The sequence below is a fragment of the Oncorhynchus clarkii genome, chromosome 16 (assembly GCF_045791955.1).
Source record: "Oncorhynchus clarkii lewisi isolate Uvic-CL-2024 chromosome 16, UVic_Ocla_1.0, whole genome shotgun sequence".
Classification (NCBI taxonomy): Eukaryota; Metazoa; Chordata; class Actinopteri; order Salmoniformes; family Salmonidae; genus Oncorhynchus; species Oncorhynchus clarkii.
Genome location: NC_092162.1, coordinates 949395 through 969728, shown reverse-complemented (window position 1 = coordinate 969728; position 20334 = coordinate 949395). Strand labels below are relative to the sequence as shown.

Here is a 20334-nt window from a genome sequence, read left to right as displayed (position 1 = left end):
CATATTCATATCCACTGAGTGGTTTAATAGACCAGGTCATATTCATATCCACTGAGGGGTTTAATAGACCAGGTCATATTCATATCCACTGAGGGGTTTAATAGACCAGGTCATATTCACTGAGTGGTTTAATAGACCAGGTCATATTCACTGAGTGGTTTAATAGACCAGGTCATATCCACTGAGGGGTTTAATAGACCAGGTCATATTCACTGAGTGGTTTAATAGACCAGGTCATATCCACTGAGGGGTTTAATAGACCAGGTCATATTCATATCCACTGAGTGGTTTAATAGACCAGGTCATATTCATATCCACTGAGGGGTTTAATAGACCAGGTCATATTCACTGAGTGGTTTAATAGACCAGGTCATATTCATATCCACTGAGTGGTTTAATAGACCAGGTCATATTCATATACACTGAGTGGTTTAATAGACCAGGTCATATTCATATCCACTGAGGGGTTTAATAGACCAGGTCATATTCACTGAGTGGTTTAATAGACCAGGTCATATTCATATCCACTGAGTGGTTTAATAGACCAGGTCATATTCATATACACTGAGGGGTTTAATAGACCAGGTCATATCCACTGAGTGGTTTAATAGACCAGGTCATATCCACTGAGGGGTTTAATAGACCAGGTCATATTCATATCCACTGAGGGGTTTAATAGACCAGGTCATATTCATATCCACTGAGGGGTTTAATAGACCAGGTCATATTCATATCCACTGAGGGGTTTAATAGACCAGGTCATATTCATATCCACTGAGTGGTTTAATAGACCAGGTCATATTCATATCCACTGAGTGGTTTAATAGACCAGGTCATATCCACTGAGTTGTTTAATAGACCAGGTCATATTCACTGAGTTGTTTAATAGACCAGGTCATATTCACTGAGGGGTTTAATAGACCAGGTCATATTCACTGAGGGGTTTAATAGACCAGGTCATATTCACTGAGGGGTTTAATAGACCAGGTCATATTCACTGAGGGGTTTAATAGACCAGGTCATATTCATATCCACTGAGGGGTTTAATAGACCAGGTCATATTCATATCCACTGAGTGGTTTAATAGACCAGGTCATATCCACTGAGGGGTTTAATAGACCAGGTCATATTCACTGAGTGGTTTAATAGACCAGGTCATATTCACTGAGGGGTTTAATAGACCAGGTCATATCCACTGAGGGGTTTAATAGACCAGGTCATATCCACTGAGGGGTTTAATAGACCAGGTCATATTCACTGAGGGGTTTAATAGACCAGGTCATATCCACTGAGGGGTTTAATAGACCAGGTCATATCCACTGAGGGGTTTAATAGACCAGGTCATATTCACTGAGGGGTTTAATAGACCAGGTCATATCCACTGAGGGGTTTAATAGACCAGGTCATATCCACTGAGTGGTTTAATAGACCAGGTCATATTCATATCCACTGAGTGGTTTAATAGACCAGGTCATATTCATATCCACTGAGTGGTTTAATAGACCAGGTCATATTCATATCCACTGAGTGGTTTAATAGACCAGGTCATATCCACTGAGGGGTTTAATAGACCAGGTCATATCCACTGAGTGGTTTAATAGACCAGGTCATATTCATATCCACTGAGGGGTTTAATAGACCAGGTCATATTCACTGAGGGGTTTAATAGACCAGGTCATATCCACTGAGTGGTTTAATAGACCAGGTCATATCCACTGAGGGGTTTAATAGACCAGGTCATATTCATATCCACTGAGGGGTTTAATAGACCAGGTCATATTCACTGAGGGGTTTAATAGACCAGGTCATATTCATATCCACTGAGTGGTTTAATAGACCAGGTCATATTCATATCCACTGAGGGGTTTAATAGACCAGGTCATATTCATATCCACTGAGTGGTTTAATAGACCAGGTCATATTCACTGAGGGGTTTAATAGACCAGGTCATATCCACTGAGTGGTTTAATAGACCAGGTCATATCCACTGAGGGGTTTAACAGACCAGGTCATATTCACTGAGGGGTTTAATAGACCAGGTCATATTCATATCCACTGAGGGGTTTAATAGACCAGGTCATATTCACTGAGGGGTTTAATAGACCAGGTCATATTCATATTCACTGAGGGGTTTAATAGACCAGGTCATATCCACTGAGTGGTTTAATAGACCAGGTCATATCCACTGAGTGGTTTAATAGACCAGGTCATATCCACTGAGTGGTTTAATAGACCAGGTCATATTCATATCCACTGAGTGGTTTAATAGACCAGGTCATATTCATATCCACTGAGGGGTTTAATAGACCAGGTCATATTCATATTCACTGAGTGGTTTAATAGACCAGGTCATATCCACTGAGTGGTTTAATAGACCAGGTCATATTCACTGAGTGGTTTAATAGACCAGGTCATATCCACTGAGGGGTTTAATAGACCAGGTCATATTCATATTCACTGAGTGGTTTAATAGACCAGGTCATATTCATATCCACTGAGGGGTTTAATAGACCAGGTCATATCCACTGAGGGGTTTAATAGACCAGGTCATATCCACTGAGTGGTTTAATAGACCAGGTCATATTCATATTCACTGAGGGGTTTAATAGACCAGGTCATATCCACTGAGGGATTTAATAGACCAGGTCATATTCATATTCACTGAGTGGTTTAATAGACCAGGTCATATTCACTGAGGGGTTTAATAGACCAGGTCATATTCACTGAGGGGTTTAATAGACCAGGTCATATTCATATCCACTGAGGGGTTTAATAGACCAGGTCATATTCACTGAGGGGTTTAATAGACCAGGTCATATTCATATTCACTGAGTGGTTTAATAGACCAGGTCATATCCACTGAGTGGTTTAATAGACCAGGTCATATTCACTGAGTGGTTTAATAGACCAGGTCATATCCACTGAGGGGTTTAATAGACCAGGTCATATTCATATCCACTGAGTGGTTTAATAGACCAGGTCATATTCATATCCACTGAGGGGTTTAATAGACCAGGTCATATTCATATCCACTGAGGGGTTTAATAGACCAGGTCATATTCATATTCACTGAGTGGTTTAATAGACCAGGTCATATTCATATTCACTGAGTGGTTTAATAGACCAGGTCATATTCATATCCACTGAGGGGTTTAATAGACCAAGTCATATTCATATTCACTGAGTGGTTTAATAGACCAGGTCATATCCACTGAGTGGTTTAATAGACCAGGTCATATTCATATCCACTGAGGGGTTTAATAGACCAGGTCATATTCATATTCACTGAGGGGTTTAATAGACCAGGTCATATCCACTGAGGGGTTTAATAGACCAGGTCATATCCACTGAGTGGTTTAATAGACCAGGTCATATTCATATCCACTGAGGGGTTTAATAGACCAGGTCATATCCACTGAGTGGTTTAATAGACCAGGTCATATTCACTGAGTGGTTTAATAGACCAGGTCATATTCATATTCACTGAGGGGTTTAATAGACCAGGTCATATTCATATTCACTGAGGGGTTTAATAGACCAGGTCATATTCATATCCACTGAGTGGTTTAATAGACCAGGTCATATCCACTGAGGGGTTTAATAGACCAGGTCATATTCACTGAGTGGTTTAATAGACCAGGTCATATTCACTGAGGGGTTTAATAGACCAGGTCATATCCACTGAGGGGTTTAATAGACCAGGTCATATCCACTGAGGGGTTTAATAGACCAGGTCATATTCACTGAGGGGTTTAATAGACCAGGTCATATCCACTGAGGGGTTTAATAGACCAGGTCATATCCACTGAGGGGTTTAATAGACCAGGTCATATTCACTGAGGGGTTTAATAGACCAGGTCATATCCACTGAGGGGTTTAATAGACCAGGTCATATCCACTGAGTGGTTTAATAGACCAGGTCATATTCATATCCACTGAGTGGTTTAATAGACCAGGTCATATTCATATCCACTGAGTGGTTTAATAGACCAGGTCATATTCATATCCACTGAGTGGTTTAATAGACCAGGTCATATCCACTGAGGGGTTTAATAGACCAGGTCATATCCACTGAGTGGTTTAATAGACCAGGTCATATTCATATCCACTGAGGGGTTTAATAGACCAGGTCATATTCACTGAGGGGTTTAATAGACCAGGTCATATCCACTGAGTGGTTTAATAGACCAGGTCATATCCACTGAGGGGTTTAATAGACCAGGTCATATTCATATCCACTGAGGGGTTTAATAGACCAGGTCATATTCACTGAGGGGTTTAATAGACCAGGTCATATTCATATCCACTGAGGGGTTTAATAGACCAGGTCATATTCATATCCACTGAGTGGTTTAATAGACCAGGTCATATTCACTGAGGGGTTTAATAGACCAGGTCATATCCACTGAGTGGTTTAATAGACCAGGTCATATCCACTGAGGGGTTTAACAGACCAGGTCATATTCACTGAGGGGTTTAATAGACCAGGTCATATTCATATCCACTGAGGGGTTTAATAGACCAGGTCATATTCACTGAGGGGTTTAATAGACCAGGTCATATTCATATTCACTGAGGGGTTTAATAGACCAGGTCATATCCACTGAGTGGTTTAATAGACCAGGTCATATCCACTGAGTGGTTTAATAGACCAGGTCATATCCACTGAGTGGTTTAATAGACCAGGTCATATTCATATCCACTGAGTGGTTTAATAGACCAGGTCATATTCATATCCACTGAGGGGTTTAATAGACCAGGTCATATTCATATTCACTGAGTGGTTTAATAGACCAGGTCATATCCACTGAGTGGTTTAATAGACCAGGTCATATTCACTGAGTGGTTTAATAGACCAGGTCATATCCACTGAGGGGTTTAATAGACCAGGTCATATTCATATTCACTGAGTGGTTTAATAGACCAGGTCATATTCATATCCACTGAGGGGTTTAATAGACCAGGTCATATCCACTGAGGGGTTTAATAGACCAGGTCATATCCACTGAGTGGTTTAATAGACCAGGTCATATTCATATTCACTGAGGGGTTTAATAGACCAGGTCATATCCACTGAGGGATTTAATAGACCAGGTCATATTCATATTCACTGAGTGGTTTAATAGACCAGGTCATATTCACTGAGGGGTTTAATAGACCAGGTCATATTCACTGAGGGGTTTAATAGACCAGGTCATATTCATATCCACTGAGGGGTTTAATAGACCAGGTCATATTCACTGAGGGGTTTAATAGACCAGGTCATATTCATATTCACTGAGTGGTTTAATAGACCAGGTCATATCCACTGAGTGGTTTAATAGACCAGGTCATATTCACTGAGTGGTTTAATAGACCAGGTCATATCCACTGAGGGGTTTAATAGACCAGGTCATATTCATATCCACTGAGTGGTTTAATAGACCAGGTCATATTCATATCCACTGAGGGGTTTAATAGACCAGGTCATATTCATATCCACTGAGGGGTTTAATAGACCAGGTCATATTCATATTCACTGAGTGGTTTAATAGACCAGGTCATATTCATATCCACTGAGGGGTTTAATAGACCAAGTCATATTCATATTCACTGAGTGGTTTAATAGACCAGGTCATATCCACTGAGTGGTTTAATAGACCAGGTCATATTCATATCCACTGAGGGGTTTAATAGACCAGGTCATATTCATATTCACTGAGGGGTTTAATAGACCAGGTCATATCCACTGAGGGGTTTAATAGACCAGGTCATATCCACTGAGTGGTTTAATAGACCAGGTCATATTCATATCCACTGAGGGGTTTAATAGACCAGGTCATATCCACTGAGTGGTTTAATAGACCAGGTCATATTCACTGAGTGGTTTAATAGACCAGGTCATATTCATATTCACTGAGGGGTTTAATAGACCAGGTCATATTCATATTCACTGAGGGGTTTAATAGACCAGGTCATATTCATATTCACTGAGTGGTTTAATAGACCAGGTCATATTCACTGAGTGGTTTAATAGACCAGGTCATATTCATATCCACTGAGGGGTTTAATAGACCAGGTCATATCCACTGAGTGGTTTAATAGACCAGGTCATATTCATATTCACTGAGTGGTTTAATAGACCAGGTCATATTCACTGAGTGGTTTAATAGACCAGGTCATATTCATATTCACTGAGGGGTTTAATAGACCAGGTCATATTCATATTCACTGAGTGGTTTAATAGACCAGGTCATATTCATATCCACTGAGGGGTTTAATAGACCAGGTCATATTCATATTCACTGAGGGGTTTAATAGACCAGGTCATATCCACTGAGGGGTTTAATAGACCAGGTCATATCCACTGAGGGGTTTAATAGACCAGGTCATATCCACTGAGGGGTTTAATAGACCAGGTCATATTCATATTCACTGAGGGGTTTAATAGACCAGGTCATATCCACTGAGTGGTTTAATAGACCAGGTCATATCCACTGAGGGGTTTAATAGACCAGGTCATATCCACTGAGGGGTTTAATAGACCAGGTCATATCCACTGAGGGGTTTAATAGACCAGGTCATATTCACTGAGTGGTTTAATAGACCAGGTCATATTCATATCCACTGAGGGGTTTAATAGACCAGGTCATATTCACTGAGGGGTTTAATAGACCAGGTCATATTCATATCCACTGAGGGGTTTAATAGACCAGGTCATATCCACTGAGGGGTTTAATAGACCAGGTCATACTCACTGAGGGGTTTAATAGACCAGGTCATATTCACTGAGGGGTTTAATAGACCAGGTCATATTCATATCCACTGAGGGGTTTAATAGACCAGGTCATATTCATATTCACTGAGTGGTTTAATAGACCAGGTCATATCCACTGAGGGGTTTAATAGACCAGGTCATATTCACTGAGGGGTTTAATAGACCAGGTCATATTCACTGAGTGGTTTAATAGACCAGGTCATATTCATATCCACTGAGTGGTTTAATAGACCAGGTCATATCCACTGAGGGGTTTAATAGACCAGGTCATATTCATATCCACTGAGTGGTTTAATAGACCAGGTCATATTCACTGAGGGGTTTAATAGACCAGGTCATATTCATATTCACTGAGTGGTTTAATAGACCAGGTCATATTCACTGAGGGGTTTAATAGACCAGGTCATATTCACTGAGGGGTTTAATAGACCAGGTCATATCCACTGAGTGGTTTAATAGACCAGGTCATATCCACTGAGGGGTTTAATAGACCAGGTCATATCCAATGAGGGGTTTAATAGACCAGGTCATATTCATATTCACTGAGGGGTTTAATAGACCAGGTCATATCCACTGAGGGGTTTAATAGACCAGGTCATATCCACTGAGTGGTTTAATAGACCAGGTCATATTCATATTCACTGAGGGGTTTAATAGACCAGGTCATATTCATATCCACTGAGGGGTTTAATAGACCAGGTCATATTCATATTCACTGAGTGGTTTAATAGACCAGGTCATATTCATATTCACTGAGGGGTTTAATAGACCAGGTCATATTCATATCCACTGAGGGGTTTAATAGACCAGGTCATATTCATATCCACTGAGGGGTTTAATAGACCAGGTCATATCCACTGAGTGGTTTAATAGACCAGGTCATATTCATATCCACTGAGGGGTTTAATAGACCAGGTCATATTAACTGAGTGGTTTAATAGACCAGGTCATATTCATATCCACTGAGTGGTTTAATAGACCAGGTCATATCCACTGAGTGGTTTAATAGACCAGGTCATATTCACTGAGGGGTTTAATAGACCAGGTCATATTCACTGAGGGGTTTAATAGACCAGGTCATATCCACTGAGTGGTTTAATAGACCAGGTCATATTCATATCCACTGAGTGGTTTAATAGACCAGGTCATATTCATATCCACTGAGTGGTTTAATAGACCAGGTCATATCCACTGAGGGGTTTAATAGACCAGGTCATATCCACTGAGTGGTTTAATAGACCAGGTCATATTCACTGAGTGGTTTAATAGACCAGGTCATATTCATCTTCACTGAGGGGTTTAATAGACCAGGTCATATCCACTGAGGGGTTTAATAGACCAGGTCATATTCACTGAGGGGTTTAATAGACCAGGTCATATTCACTGAGTGGTTTAATAGACCAGGTCATATCCACTGAGTGGTTTAATAGACCAGGTCATATTCATATTCACTGAGGGGTTTAATAGACCAGGTCATATTCACTGAGGGGTTTAATAGACCAGGTCATATTCATATCCACTGAGTGGTTTAATAGACCAGGTCATATTCATATCCACTGAGTGGTTTAATAGACCAGGTCATATCCACTGAGGGGTTTAATAGACCAGGTCATATCCACTGAGTGGTTTAATAGACCAGGTCATATTCACTGAGTGGTTTAATAGACCAGGTCATATTCATCTTCACTGAGGGGTTTAATAGACCAGGTCATATCCACTGAGGGGTTTAATAGACCAGGTCATATTCACTGAGTGGTTTAATAGACCAGGTCATATTCATATCCACTGAGTGGTTTAATAGACCAGGTCATATTCACTGAGTGGTTTAATAGACCAGGTCATATCCACTGAGTGGTTTAATAGACCAGGTCATATTCATATTCACTGAGGGGTTTAATAGACCAGGTCATATTCACTGAGGGGTTTAATAGACCAGGTCATATTCATATCCACTGAGTGGTTTAATAGACCAGGTCATATTCATATCCACTGAGTGGTTTAATAGACCAGGTCATATCCACTGAGGGGTTTAATAGACCAGGTCATATCCAATGAGTGGTTTAATAGACCAGGTCATATTCACTGAGTGGTTTAATAGACCAGGTCATATTCATCTTCACTGAGGGGTTTAATAGACCAGGTCATATCCACTGAGGGGTTTAATAGACCAGGTCATATTCACTGAGTGGTTTAATAGACCAGGTCATATTCATATCCACTGAGTGGTTTAATAGACCAGGTCATATTCACTGAGTGGTTTAATAGACCAGGTCATATTCACTGAGGGGTTTAATAGACCAGGTCATATTCATATCCACTGAGGGGTTTAATAGACCAGGTCATATTCATATCCACTGAGTGGTTTAATAGACCAGGTCATATTCATACCCACTGAGTGGTTTAATAGACCAGGTCATATTCACTGAGGGGTTTAATAGACCAGGTCATATTCATATCCACTGAGGGGTTTAATAGACCAGGTCATATTCACTGAGGGGTTTAATAGACCAGGTCATATCCACTGAGTGGTTTAATAGACCAGGTCATATTCATATCCACTGAGGGGTTTAATAGACCAGGTCATATCCACTGAGGGGTTTAATAGACCAGGTCATATTCACTGAGTGGTTTAATAGACCAGGTCATATTCACTGAGGGGTTTAATAGACCAGGTCATATTCACTGAGTGGTTTAATAGACCAGGTCATATTCATATCCACTGAGGGGTTTAATAGACCAGGTCATATCCACTGAGTGGTTTAATAGACCAGGTCATATTCATATCCACTGAGTGGTTTAATAGACCAGGTCATATCCACTGAGTGGTTTAATAGACCAGGTCATATCCACTGAGGGGTTTAATAGACCAGGTCATATTCATATTCACTGAGTGGTTTAATAGACCAGGTCATATTCACTGAGTGGTTTAATAGACCAGGTCATATTCATATTCACTGAGGGGTTTAATAGACCAGGTCATATTCATATCCACTGAGGGGTTTAATAGACCAGGTCATATCCACTGAGTGGTTTAATAGACCAGGTCATATTCATATTCACTGAGTGGTTTAATAGACCAGGTCATATTCACTGAGTGGTTTAATAGACCAGGTCATATTCATATTCACTGAGGGGTTTAATAGACCAGGTCATATTCATATTCACTGAGTGGTTTAATAGACCAGGTCATATTCATATTCACTGAGTGGTTTAATAGACCAGGTCATATTCATATTCACTGAGTGGTTTAATAGACCAGGTCATGTTCATATCCACTGAGGGGTTTAATAGACCAGGTCATATTCATATTCACTGAGGGGTTTAATAGACCAGGTCATATTCACTGAGTGGTTTAATAGACCAGGTCATATTCACTGAGTGGTTTAATAGACCAGGTCATATTCATATTCACTGAGTGGTTTAATAGACCAGGTCATATTCACTGAGTGGTTTAATAGACCAGGTCATATTCACTGAGTGGTTTAATAGACCAGGTCATATTCATATTCACTGAGGGGTTTAATAGACCAGGTCATATCCACTGAGTGGTTTAATAGACCAGGTCATATCCACTGAGTGGTATAATAGACCATGTCATATCCACTGAGTGGTTTAATAGACCAGGTCATATTCATATTCACTGAGGGGTTTAATAGACCAGGTCATATCCACTGAGTGGTTTAATAGACCAGGTCATATCCACTGAGGGGTTTAATAGACCAGGTCATATCCACTGAGTGGTTTAATAGACCAGGTCATATCCACTGAGTGGTTTAATAGACCAGGTCATATTCACTGAGGGGTTTAATAGACCAGGTCATATTCACTGAGTGGTTTAATAGACCAGGTCATATTCATATTCACTGAGGGGTTTAATAGACCAGGTCATATCCACTGAGGGGTTTAATAGACCAGGTCATATCCACTGAGGGGTTTAATAGACCAGGTCATATTCACTGAGGGGTTTAATAGACCAGGTCATATTCACTGAGTGGTTTAATAGACCAGGTCATATTCACTGAGGGGTTTAATAGACCAGGTCATATCCACTGAGGGGTTTAATAGACCAGGCAGGTCATATTCATATCCACTGAGGGGTTTAATAGACCAGGTCATATTCATATCCACTGAGGGGTTTAATAGACCAGGTCATATCCACTGAGGGGTTTAATAGACCAGGTCATATCCACTGAGGGGTTTAATAGACCAGGTCATATTCATATCCACTGAGGGGTTTAATAGACCAGGTCATATTCATATCCACTGAGTGGTTTAATAGACCAGGTCATATTCATATCCACTGAGGGGTTTAATAGACCAGGTCATATTCATATCCACTGAGTGGTTTAATAGACCAGGTCATATCCACTGAGGGGTTTAATAGACCAGGTCATATCCACTGAGTGGTTTAATAGACCAGGTCATATTCATATCCACTGAGGGGTTTAATAGACCAGGTCATATCCACTGAGGGGTTTAATAGACCAGGTCATATTCACTGAGTGGTTTAATAGACCAGGTCATATTCATATCCACTGAGTGGTTTAATAGACCAGGTCATAGTCATATCCACTGAGGGGTTTAATAGACCAGGTCATATTCATATCCACTGAGGGGTTTAATAGACCAGGTCATATCCACTGAGGGGTTTAATAGACCAGGTCATATCCACTGAGCGGTTTAATAGACCAGGTCATATCCACTGAGTGGTTTAATAGACCAGGTCATATCCACTGAGTGGTTTAATAGACCAGGTCATATTCACTGAGTGGTTTAATAGACCAGGTCATATTCATATCCACTGAGGGGTTTAATAGACCAGGTCATATCCACTGAGGGGTTTAATAGACCAGGTCATATTCACTGAGCGGTTTAATAGACCAGGTCATATCTGCTATTGTAACCACACTGTGTGCATACCAAATGGTCATTCTATTGTAACCACACCGTTTGTGCATACCAAACGGCACCCCATATTGTGGATTACATTTGACCAGGGTCTATAGGGCTCTACGGCGGCAGGGAGCATAGCAGGTAAGAGCGTTGGGCCAGTTGATGGTTCGAATCCCTTACTGGACTAGGTGAAAAATCTGCCGATGTGCCCATGACCAAGGTACCTAAACCTAATTGGTAATGGATAAGAGCATCTGCTAACGATAACCATTATAATGTAAAGGGCCAGAGTGCCATTTGGGAAACAGCCTCGACTATTGCATGACATATGGGCCAAGATAACGATTATAAATACCCAGGTTTGAAATCACTCTGCCATTTCCTGGTTGTTAAAATTCTAATATTTCGACTAATTTCAGTTTGTGTGACAAAACAAGCAAGTATAGGGAAGATAATCATTGTACCATCTAAACAAAACCACTGTGAAATAAATTGAACATATGCAAAAACATATTTTCAGCTGTTTTGTCGGTGGGGTACAAAACTGAAAGTAGAAGACACAAAAACTACACGTAATGGTGTGCATAGAAATTACACACACATAAACAGAGCTACAGCATCTTAAACTTGCTTTCAATGAGAAAGACTTGTAAGCTATAGATCTGTCAATGTGAATTTGATCGGGTTTGACAAAACGTTTCATAGTGCAGCTTTAACTTAACCTGGCTACTTACTTTAGTCCTTCCATTTATTGTAAAGGTTCCCAGCTGACCATTACAATGTCTGACCAGATCATCCATCCGGCTCATGAGGAAGCAGATCTTCTCACATCCGGTCTCTCGGCCCTCGATCCATGTGATCTTATCTCCCCTAATGTCTTTAGTGGAGTCCGTTTTCTGACTGACCAATTGACCGTCGGTAAACTTCCCGGTTTTATGCAACAATTTGACGTCTTCCAAGATGGCCAGCCCCGTTTCACCGCCGAGGAAGTTGTCAACAACACATATCCCATGCTTTATCATACACGGGACGATGTACTCAATGGCGAGATTCTGAGGCGTGGACCGGGTGGTGGTCTGTCCGTTGGGTTTGGTGTTCGACCCGCCCGGTTTCCCGACCGAGGAGCCAGCGCACTCTGCGTTAGTTATAAAACCTTTCATTCTTGTCTCTCCGCTCGGAGATGCGGTGTTGTCGGGTTGGACGCGTGTCTTTAGTTGTGGTGACGGTAGTGTCTGTCCCTCTATCCCCCCGGACGGTGCCTGAGGTTCAGCAGACTTCTGTTTTGAAACCTGTGGTTTTACCTCGGATTCTTTACAATTCACCTTGTGCATTTTCCAGTGCTGCTTCTGGTGCTCCTTGCTGCAGTAAAACGAGTTTCGACACCGGCCGCACTTCAGGAGATTCTCCATTTTCCCACAAAGTTCACAATACTGTCTTTCTCGCTCCAAGTCCAGAGCAGTCTGAGCTGCAGTCTTAAGTTTAGTCTCCATGTTTGCAGTTAGAAGTAACGTTAGCTAACCTGTGTGTTACAGTCTTTAAATCCAATCATTTACACGCGTCCTGTTACTGATTTAGTTTGGAAGTGATCCACACACAGATCGAGCCCAGCCTGCCACGCCACACCGAGTGAAACGGATAATTTCATCACACGTATTCCGTTGTTTACTTTATTTTACACGGTAATAAGAGTTTAGGTGCGTTCGAGCCCAACATTTGGATAATTCCAGTGTTCGGGACGTTTTGTAGCACGGAGCCATCGACCAGACTGTGTCGCATAACGCCGTCAGTGTTACGACGCCTTATCTCTCTCGGAGCGTATTATTTACGCAGATTCTGTTACAAAACCTTTCTTAAACGGAAGCGAACAAAACGGGGCGGGATATACCGGCATTTGTCCAATAGAAACTCTAGTTTTAGTTGCAAATCCGAATGATAACGATTACGCCTCTGGGCTGCGTTTCGTATGTTTTTACGTTCTGAAACGGTGCTGTACTGAACGACCAGTTGAAAAAAGGGTCGGGGAACACAGTCGACATCGCCACTTCCCTTTAAATACGTTACTCCTTGCTTCAAGTCACGCCTCGCCACACCCACCAAATGGCAGCAAACCTACCTCAAAGTATGTTCAAGAACGTACAAGAACGTTTTGGAGAAACGTTGTTAAATACAAACAGTTGCACAACGTAGCAAACGTTCAAGCGAACTGAACACACCCATGATGTCAACAACGAAACCTGCCCGCTGGTCCAATGTCAGTAGCTGGTCCTCCCCCATTTAAAACCGCAATGTGGAACTTTTTGGGAGACGACCAAATTCACATAGAAATGGGAGTTACAGATGTGTCATTCAATGAAAGCAAGTCTAAGAAGCGGTGTATTTGTTCTATGTGCTCTATTTCTATAATTCCATTTCTTAAGTTTCGTTTTTGCATAGTTTACCAAACTTCAGAAAGATTGTGAATAAAACAAGTTTACAGTCATTACTATTTTTATTTGTTCAAGATATAAGACCTTTCCTGTTACTGGAATAATAATTGGATCATTTATTTCAGCATGTCTATGCAAAGTCATGACAAAAGAAGAAAGGAAGAAGTTAGCCGTTCTATTGCTAATCAACGAGAGAAACGTGCTTATAGACAACTGCCATAACTACGCTTGGCCTATGGATAATAGCATGCTTTCGAATGCTGAAGATGACGAATTCCCCTCTTTACCGGTTACTCCGTGCAAACCTCCACCCTCCAAAAAACCCAACATGAACTCTGACATAGTGGCTACCCTCTCCTTACTCATCAACTCCAGGTGTGACGCCATTGAGAAAATGGTAGGCGCGAACACCATGGTTATCGAAGGCTTGAAAAAGACTGTGGAGTTTGCATGTGGTGAAATCAAGGATGTGAAAACGAGAGTGGCAAAAGTTGAAAAAAGTGTGGAAAAGGTGGAAAAGAATGACAATGTCTACCATAGACGTCTCACTGATCTGGAACAATACACAAGAAAATGGAACCTGAGACGCTACGGCTTGCCAGAGGTGGAGAATGAAGATGGAACCTGAGACTCTACGGCTTGCCAGAGGTGGAGAATGAAGATGGAACCTGAGACTCTACGGCTTGCCAGAGTTGTAGAATGAAGATGGAACCTGAGACTCTACGGCTTGCCAGAGGTGGAGAATGAAGATGGAACCTGAGACTCTACGGCTTGCCAGAGATGGAGAATGAAGATGGAACCTGAGACTCTACGGCTTGCCAGAGGTGGAGAATGAAGATGGAACCTGAGACTCTACGGCATGCCAGAGGTGGAGAATGAAGATGGAACCTGAGACTACGGCTTGCCAGAGGTGGAGAATGAAGATGGAACCTGAGACTATGGCTTGCCAGAGGTGGAGAATGAAGATGGAACCTGAGACTCTACGGCTTGCCAGAGGTGGAGAATGAAGATGGAACCTGAGACTACGGCTTGCCAGAGGTGGAGAATGAAGATGGAACCTGAGACTCTACGGCTTGCCAGAGGTGGAGAATGAAGATGGAACCTGAGACCCTACGGCTTGCCAGAGGTGGAGAATGAAGATGGAACCTGAGACTCTACGGCTTGCCAGAGGTGGAGAATGAAGATGGAACCTGAGACTCTACGGCTTGCCAGAGGTGGAGAATGAAGATGGAACCTGAGACTCTACGGCTTGCCAGAGGTGGAGAATGAAGATGGAACCTGAGACTACGGCTTGCCAGAGGTGGAGAATGAAGATGGAACCTGAGACTCTACGGCTTGCCAAAGGTGGAGAATGAAGATGGAACCTGAGACTCTATGGCTTGCCAGAGGTGGAGAATGAAGATGGAACCTGAGACTCTACGGCTTGCCAGAGGTGGAGAATGAAGATGGAACCTGAGACTCTACGGCTTGCCAGAGGTGGAGAATGAAGATGGAACCTGAGACTACGGCTTGCCAGAGGTGGAGAATGAAGATGGAACCTGAGACTCTACGGCTTGCCAGAGGTGGAGAATGAAGATGGAACCTGAGACTCTACGGCTTGCCAGAGGTGGAGAATGAAGATGGAACCTGAGACTCTACGGCTTGCCAGAGTTGGAGAATGAAGATGGAACCTGAGACTCTACGGCTTGCCAGAGGTGGAGAATGAAGATGGAACCTGAGACTCTACGGCTTGCCAGAGGTGGAGAATGAAGATGGAACCTGAGACTCTACGGCTTGCCAGAGGTGGAGAATGAAGATGGAACCTGAGACTATGGCTTGCCAGAGGTGGAGAATGAAGATGGAACCTGAGACTCTACGGCTTGCCAGAGGTGGAGAATGAAGATGGAACCTGAGACTACGGCTTGCCAGAGGTGGAGAATGAAGATGGAACCTGAGACTCTACGGCTTGCCAGAGGTGGAGAATGAAGATGGAACCTGAGACTACGGCTTGCCAGAGGTGGAGAATGAAGATGGAACCTGAGACTCTACGGCTTGCCAGAGGTGGAGAATGAAGATGGAACCTGAGACTCTACGGCTTGCCAGAGGTGGAGAATGAAGATGGAACCTGAGACTCTACGGCTTGCCAGAGGTGGAGAATGAAGATGGAACCTGAGACTCTACGGCTTGCCAGAGGTGGAGAATGAAGATGGAACCTGAGGCTCTACGGCTTGCCAGAGGTGGAGAATGAAGATGGAACCTGAGACTCTACGGCTTGCCAGAGGTGGAGAATGAAGATGGAACCTGAGACTCTACGGCTTGCCAGAGGTGGAGAATGAAGATGGAACCTGAGACTCTACGGCTTGCCAGAGGTGGAGAATGAAGATGGAACCTGAGACTCTACGGCTTGCCAGAGGTGGAGAATGAAGATGGAACCTGAGACTCTACGGCTTGCCAGAGGTGGAGAATGAAGATGGAACCTGAGGCTCTACGGCTTGCCAGAGGTGGAGAATGAAGATGGAACCTGAGACTCTACGGCTTGCCAGAGGTGGAGAATGAAGATGGAACCTGAGACTCTACGGCTTGCCAGAGGTGGAGAATGAAGATGGAACCTGAGACTCTACGGCTTGCCAGAGGTGGAGAATGAAGATGGAACCTGAGACTACGGCTTGCCAGAGGTGGAGAATGAAGATGGAACCTGAGACTCTACGGCTTGCCAGAGGTGGAGAATGAAGATGTGCGAGGAGAGGCTATCCGTTTCTGCCAAGAAGTTTTGCCTGCAGAGAAGAACAAAGTTGGTGATACCATCGACGTTGTGCATCGCCTCGGCAAGAAGCAACAACAAAACGATTCAAGACCACTCTGTATCATCATCATTGGTGGTAATATTCTACACTCTGTGACCCCTCTGGTGGTAATATTCTACACTCTGTGACCCCTTTGGTGGTAATATTCTACACTCTGTGACCCCTTTGGTGGTAATATTCTACACTCTGTGACCCCTTTTGTGGTAATATTCTACACTCTGTGACCCCTTTGGTGGTAATATTCTACACTCTGTGACCCCTTTTGTGGTAATATTCTACACTCTGTGACCCCTTTGGTGGTAATATTCTACACTCTGTGACCCCTTTGGTGGTAATATTCTACACTCGGAATGTGACCCCTTTGGTGGTAATATTCTACACTCGGAATGTGACCCCTTTGGTGGTAATATTCTACATTCGGAATGTGACCCCTTTGGTGGTAATATTCTACACTCTGTGACCCCTTTGGTGGTAATATTCTACACTCTGTGACCCCTTTGGTGGTAATATTCTACACTCTGTGACCCCTTTGGTGGTAATATTATACACTCTGTGATCCCTTTGGTGGTAATATTCTACATTCTGTGACCCCTTTGGTGGTAATATTCTACACTCTGTGACCCCTTTGGTGGTAATATTCTACACTCTGTGACCCCTTTGGTGGTAATATTCTACACTCTGTGACCCCTTTGGTGGTAATATTCTACACTCTGTGACCCCTTTGGTGGTAATATTCTACACTGTGACCCCTTTGGTGGTAATATTCTACACTCTGTGACCCCTTTGGTGCTTATATTCTACACTCTGTGACCCCTCTGGTGGTAATATTCTACACTCTGTGACCCCTTTGGTGGTAATATTCTACACTCTGTGACCCCTTTGGTGGTAATATTCTACACTCTGTGACCCCTTTGGTGGTAATATTCTACACTCTGTGACCCCTTTGGTGGTAATATTCTACACTCTGTGACCCCTTTGGTGGTAATATTCTACACTCTGTGACCCCTTTGGTGGTAATATTCTACACTCTGTGACCCCTTTGGTGGTAATATTCTACACTCTGTGACCCCTTTGGTGGTAATAGTCTACACTCTGTGACCCCTTTGGTGGTAATATTCTACACTCTGTGACCCCTTTGGTGGTAATTTTCTACACTCATAATGTGACCCCTTTGGTCACTTTATTTGTCTTGTGATCAGTTACAATGACATTACACTCATTACTGTAAACTTCTACAGGTACAACACCAAACATGAGAATGATCAGTTACAATAATATTACACTCATTACTGTAAACTTCTACGGGTACAATACCAAACATGAGAATGATCAGCTACAATGACATTACACTCATTACTGTAAACTTCTACGGGTACAATACCAAACATGAGAATGATCAGTTACAATGACATTACACTCATTACTGTAAACTTCTACGGGTACAATACCAAACATGAGAATGATCAGCTACAATGACATTACACTCATTACTGTAAACTTCTACAGGTACAATACCAAACATGAGAATGATCAGTTACAATGACATTACACTCATTACTGTAAACTTCTACGGGTACAATACCAAACATGAGAATGATCAGTTACAATGATATTACACTCATTACTGTAAACTTCTACAGGTACAATACCAAACATGAGAATGATCAGTTACAATGATATTACACTCATTACTGTAAACTTCTACGGGTACAATACCAAACATGAGAATGATCAGTTACAATGATATTACACTCATTACTGTAAACTTCTACGGGTACAATACCAAACATGAGAATGATCAGTTACAATGATATTACACTCATTACTGTAAACTTCTACAGGTACAATACCAAACATTTTTTATGTATTTTATTTGACCTTTATTTAACCAGGCAAGTCAGTTAAGTTAAGTTAAAAAAAATCTTATTTTCAATGACGGCCTAGGAACAGTGGGTTAACTGCCTGTTCAGGGGCAGAATGACAGAATTGTACCTTGTCAGCTCGGGAACTTGCAAACTTCCGGTTACTAGTCCAACGCTCTAACCACTAGGCTACCCTGCCACCCCAACACTCTAACCACTAGGCTACCCTGCCACCCCTACACTCTAACCACTAGGCTACCCTGTCACCCCTACACTCTAACCACTAGGCTACCCTGCCACCCCAGGGTAGGGGAGAATGATGTGAATGATGAGTTGCTTGAATCTGGTTATCTACATTTCTGAATTAGTTATTATTGATAGGAGGGGACTTGAACATCACTATAGATAATTCAACTGATAGATGGCCCCCAGGTAGGCCAACCAATCAGAATTTGGGTTTAATACTTTTCATGGAAAAGCTTGATATATGGAGAGAGAGGTTTCTGGCCAACAGATCATTCACTTGGAGTAACAAAACAGGTTCCAGACAATCGAGAATAGATATTGGGCTCATATCCAAATGTCTTGATAGTGAGTGTGTTACTACACATATTAGGGCCATTTACATTGATATCAAAATATTTACCCCTGATACTAACCTTGGTAGAGCATCCTACTGGAAGCTAAATAGCTCATTATTAAATATTGAAATTTGAGGTGTCCAAATACCTTAGAAAATATGGTAGTAATCTTGCTAAGACCAGAAGAGCTGAGGAGGAAAAGGTGATCATTAAGATAACTTCCCTTTCTCAGAGGTCCCCAGCCGACCTCTCGGGGGAGGAGAAGATGGAACTAATTGAGTTACAAAATAAACTGGATAATATATATAAATTAAAAGCAGAAGGAGCCTTTATTAGATTTGGGAAAAAATGGATTGAGGAGGGAGAACAGAATTCATCCTATTTCTTTAGACTTGAGAAATTCCACTCTACAAATAACACTATCCATAAGTTAAACATTGATGGTGTTATTACAGATGACCAAAAATTAATCACTAAATACTGTAGCAATTTTTAAAGAAAATTGTATAGCTCAACGTACTGTCAGAATCCACAGATATGTTTTTTAACTCACTGAACTCCCTGAATAATGTTCACTATCAGTGATACAGAATCTAAACAGTGTGATGAACCCATCAAAGTTGAAGAGATTTTAGAGTCTATCAAATATCTAAATAACAATAAATCACCAGGTGTTGATGGAATTACATCAGAATTTTACAAATTATTTTCTGAACAAGTAGCTCCTTTCCTATTTTAAGTCTTTTTTTTAGAGAGTATTAAAAACAATGTTCTCCCTCCGACAATGACCCAGGGGTTAATAACACTGATACCTAAGCCTAAAAAAGAAGTGCTGCTCATCGATAACTGGTGTCCAATTTGTCTTCTTAATAATGACTATAAGATATTAACCTTAATACTTGCAAAAATAATTAAAGAAGTCCTGGATGAAATCATTGATGAAACGCAGTCTGGCTTCATGAGGAACAGACATATTTCTAACAATGTCAGACTAGTATTAGACGTACTTGACTACTCAGACCTAGGACTGAG

At 41.9% G+C, this 20334-nt stretch overlaps 1 protein-coding gene across 3 annotated transcripts in view; it reads right to left on the bottom strand.

Annotated features, from left to right (window-relative positions):
• The window catches only part of LOC139367854 (egl nine homolog 1-like), a 41092-nt gene extending 27519 nt beyond the window's left edge, over window positions 1-13573 (bottom strand). For all 3 annotated transcript variants that reach the window (XR_011626888.1, XR_011626889.1, XM_071106186.1), the window contains exon 1: window positions 12385-13573. Coding sequence is in view for 1 of the 3 variants with exons in the window: in XM_071106186.1 (XP_070962287.1) it covers window positions 12385-13140 (756 nt within the window). In the remaining 2 variants the exon portion in view is untranslated. The remainder of the gene's footprint in view (window positions 1-12384) is intronic.
• Between the last annotated feature and the right edge of the window lie 6761 nt (window positions 13574-20334).